Source organism: Contarinia nasturtii, unplaced genomic scaffold (assembly GCF_009176525.2).
Source record: "Contarinia nasturtii isolate CC-2019 unplaced genomic scaffold, AAFC_CNas_1.1 Cnas_scaffold_187, whole genome shotgun sequence".
NCBI lineage: Eukaryota > Metazoa > Arthropoda > Insecta > Diptera > Cecidomyiidae > Contarinia > Contarinia nasturtii.
The window spans coordinates 1,339,102-1,351,571 of NW_022197544.1; the positions used below are offsets into that span (position 1 = coordinate 1,339,102).

The 12,470-nt window shown below is 32.9% G+C and overlaps 1 protein-coding gene across 1 annotated transcript; it reads left to right on the plus strand.

The window, feature by feature from the left end:
- The first annotated feature begins 316 nt into the window (after window positions 1–316).
- LOC116352366 (muscle-specific protein 20) lies at window positions 317–1,463 on the plus strand. Its single transcript, XM_031784905.1, has 3 exons — window positions 317–451; window positions 673–1,138; window positions 1,227–1,463. Exons 1-3 carry the CDS (start codon window positions 422–424, stop codon window positions 1,283–1,285), a joined length of 555 nt encoding a protein of 184 aa, XP_031640765.1. The 5' UTR covers window positions 317–421; the 3' UTR covers window positions 1,286–1,463.
- The last annotated feature ends 11,007 nt before the right edge of the window (window positions 1,464–12,470 follow it).

Consider the following 12,470-nt stretch of genomic DNA (forward strand, 5'->3'; position numbering starts at 1 on the left):
CATCAATGTTTACCTTCTATTTTGTTCTATTTCTTCGATGTCGGTTTTCGGAAATCGTGCTGCGCGCAATGGCAAGGTGATTTGTTCGTGATTTGGTTTGTATATATGTATTTGTGTGCGGCTATGTGATGTTTACATATTTTTCATATGCCGTATGGATTTTCTCTTACATATTCCGAGGGCGTGGGTGGATCAGTGATTCGCAAAAATTCGGTATATGATGTGGCTCGTTTAAAATATTGTATTGAGTCAAAGTCAAGCAAACCGTTACACACAAATACATACAGATTTTGAATGCGAAGCAAACCTTTATAAGCGACTGGATCGTCAACGATCGATATTAGTTTGAAAAGTGACTCCAATCGAGTAGCAACTTATCCTGTCGCAAATTTAAATACAATTTTAAAAAAAATCAATCAACATGTCTTTGCAACGTCAAGTAGCAGCTAAGGTAAGATTTTTTTCGATTGGTGAAATGGTGTGTGAAAAGTGAAATCTATCCGAGGTGGAGTGATGGAAAAGCAAAACAATGTGAACGATAAAGAAAAAAAAACTTGAATGTGAAACACACAAAAAAAAATCCATAACGATCGGAACGATTTTAAAGTGATAAGTGACTTTAAAGTAAACATGTGACTAATAATATAAAACGAATTCTCGTCCTTATTCCAGATCGCTAGCAAACGTGATCCAGTTCAGGACAAAGAAGCCCAAGAATGGATTGAAAGCGTCCTTGGATGGAAATTCCCAGCTGGTCAAGCATACGAAGATGTCCTTAAGGACGGTGTTGTTTGCTGCAAATTGATTAACAAAATCAAGCCAGGATCAGTTGCAAAGATCAACGAAACTGGTGCCACATTCAAATTGATGGAAAATGTCCAAAACTTCCAAAAGGCATTGAGAGAATACGGTGTGCCAGACATTGATGTCTTCCAAACAGTCGATCTCTTCGAAAAGAAGGACATTTCTCAAGTCACAAACACATTCTTCGCTCTTGGCCGTGCTGTATGGAAAGACCCCAAGTGGACCGGACCAAAATTGGGACCAAAACCAGCCGACCAAAACGAAAGAGAATTCACTGAAGAACAATTGAAAGCTGGTGAAACCATCGTCGGTCTTCAAGCCGGTCAAAACAAAGGTATATTTCATTGACTGTCAGTTAATAATTTTCTTCAGTTTTTTTAATACACTTTTTTTTTTGTTTTCCATTTGTTTTTGCAATACAGGTGCCACACAAGCAGGTTCAAACATGGGCGCTGGCCGTAAAATCTTGCTCGGCAAATAAGCAAATCAATCATCAATACCATCATATCAGCAACTGATGAATAATAGTCAAGCTGTATATTAAACAATCCCATTGCAGCATTTTCACAATTTTCTTTCAAATTACTATATTCGTATATATATTTAATGTTATAATAATATGACTTTTGTAATAAATTATCACACACTGGTCAAGTAAATTGTGAAATGGTTTTTGCTTTCATTTTTTTCTTGTACAAAACAAGATTTTTACATTTTCAGCTCAAAAATACACATTTAAATCATTCTTAATTTTTAGCTGAATGGTCAATTTTTTTTTCTATAGCTTTTGGAATTGTATGATCTTCAACCTTTGGCCATTTCAAAAAGACTCCATCGCTTTTGATCATTACGAGCAGGGTATAGCTGGTATATACGTCGTCAATACATCGGAAAGATGCTGAGAACGCTTATTTCAAAACATGCATAAAAATAACAAATCAAAAAGTTGCAGACATATTTGATGTAAAAAATTCAGAAAAAAAAAATCGTAAATGATATACAAACACATTGTATCGTGTGTTTCAGTCAATTCTCTACAAGTGTCAGAAGCAGAAATAAAAGCGAAATGATTCATCAAAATCCACGAGCAGCAGCTGAATATTCATAATGCAATTTTTTTTATCTTTTTTGAATAGAAGTTTTATTGTGCATAGCAAAAACAGCTGCATATGAATATTAAACGGAGTATCTTGTACGAATTCACGTCTCAAAATACACTTTGCACCTAACTATGCCTCTCATTTGGGACGTTCTTAAAATTAGGCTAAAAATAAATGCTATTTTCTCATCCAAAAAATATCTATCTGCGACACTATCGAAGAAGGGACACGATTGTTGGCGCTTTATTATTAATTTGTTTGAAATAAGTTCTGATTCATTCGAAATATTTCGAAGTTTTTTTTTTTGGGGTTTTTTCATCATTAATTCATTTAATTACAAATCGGTTCATATGTAACTCAAGTTTTTATTGCAAATGGTTATAGATTCTGCCAAATAAATATCAATTAAAAAAATTGATAGATCCTTTATCGCTTTATGATCTCAAGCAATAACTAACAAACGAATCAACTAAATCAGTTCACTCATTCCAATGGAGTAAGGTATTCGCTGCTAGATGGCATTCAAATTTTCTATTTACATAAGAATGGATGGTATCATCTACAAATTATTATCTTTAACTGAATTGAAGAGGTGAAATGATACATTTCGATTTGAATCAATCAAAATTATCCGGTGCGAATTATTGTAACAATGTAGGTGTTTTTTAAACTATGACAATCACATTGCTATTCATAATCTTAGATGATAAATCGTAATATCAGATGACGTCATCCAGATGAGTTGAAATATGAATCGCAAAAAATATTTCAGCACTATATAACGCATGAGCCATGTAATCTATTCCTTGTAACTGCTAAAGGTGCTGGTTTAAGGTAAAAGTGTATTCAAAAAAACGTAAACGTATAGAAGACAGAAAAATTTGTTAATTCATATATATTGACACCACAAAACCATTTAAACAAACTTGAACCGATAGGCGAATGTTTTTGCTACACTCACAAACCACTCCTTGTATCTAAAAAATCAAGTATGTATGTTTTAAAAATATTTTTTAATTGATTTTTTTTTTTTTCACAAAAAGCATGATTAATAACTTTTCTCCAAACTGTCAGTTTATGATTCCAAAATTTAAAACAAAATGAAATATGAATTGTTCGCATTTTTCTTCGCTATTGCATTCACGTTCCTATTGAAAGCTTAGAAGCCAAACAACCAGGAAAAAAGATAAAAACAATTAAACAATAAGAGTAAAATGAAATAAATAAAATTCCATCGGGAATAGACCGAAATTGTAACCAAAACTAGCTAAATGAGCGAATATTATTTCATTGAAGAACATTATAAATCATAAAATTGTTTCTATTAGATTTCTTAACGGTAATAAACGAACAAATGAAAAATTTCATCAATCAAGTGGAGTGTGGTATTCATTGATAGATGGCATTGTAGTTTATATTTGCTTAAATACATATAATCATCTTCAAATGTCTTTGTTTCATTTCTTCAATTTTAATCAACCATTTATTCGTAAAAAATATTCATTTTATTTTTATTTAACATTTGTTTTTTTTTTAATATGCACAATGCTATATTTTGAAAATAGATTCAAGCAGCACATGAGACTGTCAGACACTTCATTACCGACTAAAGTAAAAAAGCTTTCAAATGAAGTGGAGGTGGTCAGAATCTGTTTATTTCTTTGTAATGAGATGATTTGTGGGTCAACCATTTTACTATACTTGTTGAATATCTGAAAAACCCCAATCTGGTTTCGGAAATAAAATATGTCAATATGAAGGAAATGGTATGCCATCAAGTAAAGTTTATCACAAAAATAAAAACGAGTAATAGAAAAAACTTCTCGTTTCCTAGGATGAAATGTGGTTTAAAACCGCAAACCATTTTCCAGTATATTATTTGGAAACTATCATGTTGACTTACAAATGTGGAAAAGATATTTTCGATTGTTTGTTTTCATTTGATTGTGATGTGATGTGTTTCAAAATTCTCTGGCATTCGGAAAATTCACCATCATTAAAATGAAACAATATACAAAACAAATATTTAAGAAAATATCGTGAAAACGGTTGAATAAAATGTAAATTTATTTGTTGCTGTCTTTCTCATTGATATGAAGAAAAAAAACCAGAAGAAAACAGTTCGGCAGTTTGATTGGGATGATTGTGTTGACTATTTATAGATGGCCGCGTTAGATAAAAAGTGTTTTCATGCCAACAGACGATATTTTTGAGTTCTTTGAAATTCAGAAAAAATGAGAGAAAGGGAGAGAGAGAGAGCAAAATAACAGCGTAATTTATGCACAATTTTCCCCTTCAAATATTGCTTAGCGTTGAAATTATATAATAACAAATATTTCGGCAGCTCAATCAGCCTATATACTTCAATCACTCAATTGATTAGTTGAGTTTTCAATGCTCTATTTTATTGGTGTGAAATTGAACCGAATCTTTTGCACATCATACACAACCTTTTTTTTTTTGTTATGAAACAAATTTTGAAATTTTTCAAGTTCACTTACTTATAGTCATAATATCCACTAATCCGATACACCACTCATTTATGGAGAATCGTGTAGATTTTTCAATATAAAATCATCTCCGAAATTGTTTTTTTACGGTTTCTTGTTTGGTTGGACGAAATGAAAACAAATCTTGTTATGATGAATGATGCGAAGAGGAGGATTCAATATAAATCAATTCAATTGTCAAACCATGCGGTTCGAAAATGATATCAGAAAGAGAAGAACAAAATTAAATAGATAAATAAGCGAACTGGTCACATAAAAAATAATACGTAATGATACATCGTTTAATAATAAGCTATTTAAAAAAAAATCACCATTTTCGTCAAAATTTTATCGTCAAAACAAACAAACATATTTTATTTATCATCACACATCAGTAGAAGAATGTGAAATAATTGTCAGTTTTTCAAACGTTTCACCGCGAAATTTCATCGAATTAATAAATTACCTGAAGAAATACGTTTCAAAAGACGAAAAATAATTTCGTAATAAGTCCGCTTATAAAAGTCCAAATAGAATACATCAGTGATTTTGAATAAAGCTGCATCGGGAATGAAAAGCATAAAAACAAATACACTTTAACAATCAGACGAAGTCTTTCGATGATGATGTCACAGCATCCAGAATCGTTAAAACAATAAACAGCTGCATTGATATATAGCAAGTGTTTTTTTTTAATGCGTCATTATTCACAATGAATATTGCACTCACGTAAATTTGAACAAGAATCGGTAGATTATAATATCATTTCTTTGGCTTATATTTATGATGAAGATTAAAAGTGGTTAAAAACCAAACCAAGAGATAGAAAAAATCTTCATTTCTAAAAGGATCGAGTACTATCTGTCAAAATATTTCCCCCTATGCCAAGCGAAATTAATTCGATATACGGCGCTGATGTAAATGTCACTCTGTCATTTCACAATAATACTTTTTTGGCTTGACAATATATAAGCTCTTCATTTAAAATGCATACACATTCATAATTATTGAATCGTTGAAAAAAAAACATGTCATAAAATATTTTTCTAACATTTTTCATTAAAAAATTTATTAAAATTTTTTTTTTATAAAAAAATTAATTTGTTTATACGAGGGTTGCTCCATAATTTTTTTTAAAAACATATATAACACAGTTGTTTTTTGTCGAAAATGGTTTTATTGTTTTTCAAAATATTCCCCGAGATGATCGATACACTTTTGCATTCGATGAAACCATTTGTCATAGCATTCGTGCCACTCCGAAACTGATATCTCCAAAACGTGTGTTTTGAACGCTTCAACTGCTTCTTCTGGTGTCGAAAATCGTTGACCACGTAGTTTTTTCTTCACGCTTGGGAACAAAAAAAAGTCATTGGGTGCCAGGTCAGGACTGTACGGTGGATGACCCATCAGTTCGATGTTTTGACCGGTCAAAAATCGAGTAGTTTGAAAAGATGTGTGAGAGCTCGCATTATCGTGATGAAGAATTATTTTGCGACGGTGGCTGTTTTTTCTTATTTCACCAAACACTTCGGGCAAACAAATGGTGGTATACCAATCAGAATTGACGGTCTTACGATCCTCTAGTGGAACGGTTGCCACATGACCACTTCTCCCGAAAAAACAGGCGACCATTCGCTTCGAAGTGCTTCTTGCTCGAACAACTTTCGTTGGGTTATCTTCATTTTGGAAGACCCATACAGTCGACTGCTGTTTCGTTTCGGGCTCATAGGCATATATCCACGATTCGTCACCAGTGACGATTTTATTAACGTCTTTTGAAGCACCACGATTGAATTTCTTGAGCATTTCTTTACACCAACTCACACGAGCCATTTTTTGTTCATCGGTCAATTTATGTGGGATCCAACGAGAGCAAATCTTTTTTACGGCTAAATGTTCATGCAAAATTGTATGTATGCTGTGGGATGAAATGCCCAAAGATGCCTCAATCTCACGGTAGGTCACATGACGATCTTCCATAATCAGTTTTCTGACAGCATCGATGTTTTGTGGCACAACAGCCGATTTTGGACGACCTGTATGAAACTCGTCTTTGAGCGAACTACGACCGCAACGGAATTCTCGGTACCAGTTATAAATTGTCTGAAGGGTTGGTGCTTCATTGCCAAAGGCCAAATGAAGTCGATCGAAACACTGTTGTTGAGATAATTTACTTCGAAAATCGTAGTAAATCATTTTACGAAAATCTTCACGTGTACAATTCATTTTTTTGTTGAGTCGCAGTTTACCAGTCACTGTAAACAATACAAATAGCGTTCGTACGACAAAAGGTTCAGGGCACGAATACATACCAAAACATCAAACTTTACGAATATGACAATGGTTTACATCGGGCAACACTATAAGTACCATTTTAAAAAAAATTATGGAGCAACCTACGTAAATTACAATAATTTCAACAAAAAATGTTTCATCGATTAAATAAGAATCCAATGTAAATAGTAATGACAATGCGACACCTACCGTAAAAATGCAAAAAGAAACTTAGTTGGTATCCATTGTAGCATTTTTGTCCACCATGACAGCATCTTCGTTTTACTTGACCAATCACAGAGAAGCAAAACGAAGATGCTGTTATGGCGGACCAAAATGTTACAATTCCAAATAAGTTTCCTTTTCTATTTTAACGGTAGGTGTCGCATTGGTATTACTTTTTACATTAGATTCTTGTTCAATCTATGAAAAAAAAATTGAAATTAATGTTATTTTTAAACAAATAAATTTAAAATATAGAGAATTTTTATGATAAACGTAAGAAGAATATTTTATGATATGTTTCTTTTTTTTACTCGACCGTTCAAAAATTATGCATGTTGAATGAAGAGCTTATATATTGTCAAGCCAAAAAATGTATCAGAGTGACATTTAAATCAGCGCCGTATATCGGATTTATTTCGCTCAGCAAAGGGGGAAACGTCGTACTCGCTCCTTTAAAAATTACAAATACTGTGTACATAACTCTTTTAACATGAAATTCCATTGGATCGCTTTGTATGATGTTGAATCCATTCTCCGAGGTAGAGAATAATTCAGAATTCGCTCGCAAGGAACTATGGCTCTTGCCAACATTAAAACTACCCACCTTTTATTCATAAGCATTCAGTTGTAGTTTATCTTATTATTCCTGCTATAGAACTTCACATTTTGATAAACTATTCAAATATCACATTTTAAAGTGGTTGAACAATTTAAATTTTGTTAGTTTCACCAGTTCACAACAAATTAATAGCAAACAGTAAATCACATATGACAAAATGCGACGTATGAGTTTTCATCATTTGTTTGTTATGCAATTATAAATATACAAACAGATATATGTTCTTTTTTTCGTTGAAGAAGATATTCTATTCCGTTTCACTTATTCGAAGTATTTGAGTTTTTGTTAAGATAATAAATTGCGCAAAAGTAATCAGATACGATGAGAATGATGTTGGAAGAATGAATTCTTAATGTCTGTGGGTCTATAAAACATGATTAACACAATCAATGGTTCTTCGCGTCGAATTAAAATCATTTACCTATCGAATGAGCAGCAGTGTGACGAACAAACCTTGTGGTTCCTTTGAATGTCTGTGATAATTGATAAATGTTTGTCGTTAAACATTTTCCGCGGTCATTAATAATGATTTTTTTAGTTCAAGTTTTGGGAAGGGAAGAGATTGTTGATTTGCAATTTACGAAAACCGGTAGAAGGTAGTTTGCAAAACCGTAAAGGATTTATTTGAAAATTGAAAAAGGAAAAAAGTATTTCAGGCTTTTTAAAATTCTGGAGGGTAGTCGGAACCGCAGTCGAACGGTTTCTTTATGGCATCGCTTCTAGTTAAACATAATTACGCCTGAAAATCGAAACACATAAAACAACAAAAAGCTCAAATTTGTGCACTTTATTACTTTGGTGGATTCAATAGTAGAGAAGTAAACCGAAATTAACATATTTTACTGGTTTTTACTGAAAATAATTTATGAAACCGTTCCATAATCGTTTTTTATGCAAAAATTAAATTCCAGTTGACTTCTCTGTTCAAAAATCGCCCATAAAATATTTAAGTCCTTATTCCCATCAAACTTTGAAATATTAAAAGAATGTCTTCTGGTCTGTTTGGTCAAAATACTAGAAATGCAATAAATCAAATAAATCCAACCTTTGAATTTCGATAAAAATCATATTTCTAATTAAAAATTGCTCATGTTGCTATCCTTCATCTTTTTTCCTTCGCATACGAATTGATATATTTTGCATTCATTGCCCATTACTGATTGATGAATTCAGATAATTTCATTGGTTTACAGCAAATTTGTTTCGAAATCAATTTTAATCGCTGACATAAAAATCTAAATGAAAAACAGCAAAAACGATTTGTTTATTGCGCTACAATGTAAATGTTTTTGTTGAAACAAAAAGAAAAATGAAGCGAGCGCGCGCGCGCCTGACTGGGCTGACGAGGAATACGGTGAACGAGGTAGCCGGATGAAAGATGAAAGGAAAGATAAAATTGAGCTTATTGAATGGATTGTATGAGCGAGCGTCAGACAGAGACAACTGTGTACAAATTGAAATGTAATGTTGTTGTATTCGCTCGTATTTGATCAACAACAGCCAACATACAGAGTGAAATTTGTAGCTGGTTTGAACGCCCACTCGATCCCAATATAGATCATATTTAAAATTATCATCATATGAAATATGAAATTAAGAAAATAACAATGTTCGTATCTACATTCATTTACTAATCGAATAGGAATGTGTCGCAAATGTTGAAAATCGATTTATCAAACAAGTCGCTGATTGAGCAAAGCAACGACCTGACGATATGTTGTGCATTCGTTCTAACGTGTATGAATGCACGTAGTTCGGTGTTTTTTATTCGGTGGGCTTAAACAAACCGTTGAAGTGGTTTAATGATAAATTAAAAAGTGTGTTTGTTGATCAACCGATGACTGACCACACTAAAAATAACAACAAAAAAAAAAACCGATTGAATGATGACCGAAAACGAAAAGTTGAATAACAAAACATTGAACATTGAGTCGCATCATGCCAATATTATCTAAATATGATTCATTGCTCATTAATTCACTGTAATACCGTAAAAATGGCTTGCTTTCCGTCACTTCAACACATTTACTTTTTGCTCGCTCATTATCGTTGCAACCGTTTTCACTTTAATTACTCATCGCCTTCATTTATTCGAGTGTGTATTTTATTTTGTAAATGAGAAAGTATTGTTTTTTTGTTGTTGTTGCCGTCTCATTTTGGGTTGTTCTTCTCATATTTGAGAACTTTTCGAATAACTTCCTTCAATTTTGGTTTTTTCTGATCATCAAGAGTTTTGAATATGTAAATACATGCACGCACACAAACATATCCAATAGATCGAAACTACGGCAATAGGTCGTTGAGCAGAAAGTGAAAAAGCGTACAGCATCTTATTAATTCATAATTTAAAAATAGAAAACTATTTCTTTCATGCGAGCACATCACACAATTTTCAGAAACATTTTTCCTATTTTTAAACGTAATATTTATCGCGTTTTCGCTCTCGTGCTTTTTTTTTTGTTGTTATTGTGGTTTTACTTACACTCATTTTACCTTCTGTATCTCATCACAAAATGTTGGCCGCATAATTATTTATTTCTGTCGTACATAGAAAAATTGGACTTCATTTTGCCCTTAATGTGTGCGTTAGATATTCGGGCATCATGACTTATACTTTATCGGTGAATGTAATTTGGCCGATTGCTGGGCTAAGTGGGTGATAAATGTGACCGAGTCACAGCAAATGACCGTTGATCAGCATCAGCAGCAATGAAACAACTGTAGCGACCAATCAAAATCGATTTTATGCTCAAAACATTTATTACGGAAAGCGGCTCAAACTCGGTTTGATGCTTCATATAAAAATGATTCCTTGAAATACAAAAATAAAAGCACATCGAAAAATTGCGCAATGAATAAACAAAAATAGAGGAAAAAAAGATGTGTCTAATCATAAAATTGTTCAGAAACAGCGAAAATCAAAATAAAATGACATAAACACACCGGCGACCATATAGTTCGATGATGGTGAAAAAAAGGGAAACAAAACATGTGCTTTACAACACGAATGTGATCCAAACATTTTTGCATCAACCAGAAAAATAAAAAGATTTAGAGCATTGAGGAGGAATAGCTTACGATAAATTAGACAAACATTTAAACATTTCAACGGTGCTACTACCGTAGGCTTCTCGCACTTCTGTCTATCTTGATCGATGCAATTGGCTTGGTCCGTTTCTGTCAAAATATTTTTTCATAAATTGCATCAAATACATTATGCGGTCGAAGCAAATATACTCACCCTCTCCCGCTCGAACACTGTCTTATTTTTTTGACAAACGAACGCTACAGCTGCACTCATAAACTGAAATAATCGAATTCATGGGGCATGCATCACCGAAACTATCATAATGCTTAATTTAAAATTTCGTTTGATTGAAGGCACGTAGCACGATTGCATTAAGTATTACAATTTAATTTTATAAATATCCTTCGCCATAAATTTTTGCACTAATCGATGTGGAATGAAAATCATTTTCAATGCAATTTAACCAATGGTGCACGCCAGTTGTCGCACTCAAACAAAATGACAAATTACGGATGATAGAAAATAAATAATCGTCATTCAGAATGGCAGCGAACACCCAACGTGAAATGGACCCATATATTGTCCGGCTAAATAAACTACATCTCAAACATTTCCGTACTTATTTTGTTGCACATCGATCATTCGAGCGCATACATACGCGCGTGACTGTAAAACATAGGGAAAAAAGCTCACCAGAGGAAAGCAACAATGAAATGATATGATTATTTGACTTCTGGACATCTTTTGACCAATGATCGTTTCGTTTTATGTTTTTTACGTATGAATAGTCAAATTATCACCTAATTTAAATTAAAACATGATATATTTTTATTCAAGATCGATTAATTTTGATTGATTTGTAATACACTTAATTAATTTTTATTTGGAAAACTGCATTCGAATGATGATAATATTCAAAAAGTTGCGAATTGATTGAGTGTCGTTTTTGACGTCTTTATATGGTGCGGCAAATCGTTTCGATAAATGTACATGTTGAAATATATGTTAAAGAAAAATGAGAGCAAAATACTATGCACCAGTTGACAACTGAGCAAATTGATGAGAGAGAACCGTCAATTTTGGATATGCTCACTGAAACACCATGACAACAGTGCAAAAATATAACTTCAACGAGCATTAGATGACGTTGGCAGAATAAATTTAAATATTACTCACGATTACTCATAACTCAGAGAGAGAGAAACATTCGTCTCATTGGCCTCCATAATTTGTTGTTTGTGACGAAGAATCTATATGGTCTATAGATGCTTGTATAGAACATTCGATACCGATCAACATTCAACTCAAATATTACCTGTTTACATCATTCTTGAAAAATGCGCTTCGTTATCTTCCCGAGTTCGTCTCTCCTCGATTACCAAATATACTGTTAAAATTGGTAAGTCGCCATTTAATTTGGTGTGTATTATGTGTGCCAGTGCGATTTAGACGAAACACTGTACGAATGAAAGACGTTCTCTCTCTCTCTACATTGTATGGTGGTTATGCCAATGTAAATGTAGTAAATGAAATGAAAATCATTTGAGAAAAAAAAAAACAGAGAAAAAGAAACTCTTTATACACACATATGTTCGACATATACGACAGCTAAAACAATCAACACCGACAAAATTCACAAAAGTGGTCGTCGTAAAACTAAAAACACATAGCGTCAAAATACAAATGTTGTTTTTGTTTCTGTTTCTGTTACACATCGCCAAAATGTTTGCTTGACATCACTAGTGTTGCGCAAATAGACAAAATCGTAGCGGCGTTTGTGTTTCGAACAATAATAAAAAAAAACTAAAATAAAACGAAAACGAGACAGAACTATATCGATCACATGTCGTCTCGATCGTTTCGTCTTCTCTGTCCGCCAAGTGAAAATGCACCGTGGAAATGAATGGGAAAATCGATTTGATTGTTGG

What these genes read in the sequence shown, in the direction of transcription:
- LOC116352366 (XM_031784905.1), top strand. Translation starts at nt 422, where the DNA reads ATGTCTTTGCAACGTCAAGTAGCAGCTAAG. An exon ending in AACGTCAAGTAGCAGCTAAG is followed by an intron (nt 452 to 672) that starts GTAAGATTTTTT and finishes TCCTTATTCCAG; the next exon opens with ATCGCTAGCAAACGTGATCC. An exon ending in TCAAGCCGGTCAAAACAAAG is followed by an intron (nt 1,139 to 1,226) that starts GTATATTTCATT and finishes TTTGCAATACAG; the next exon opens with GTGCCACACAAGCAGGTTCA.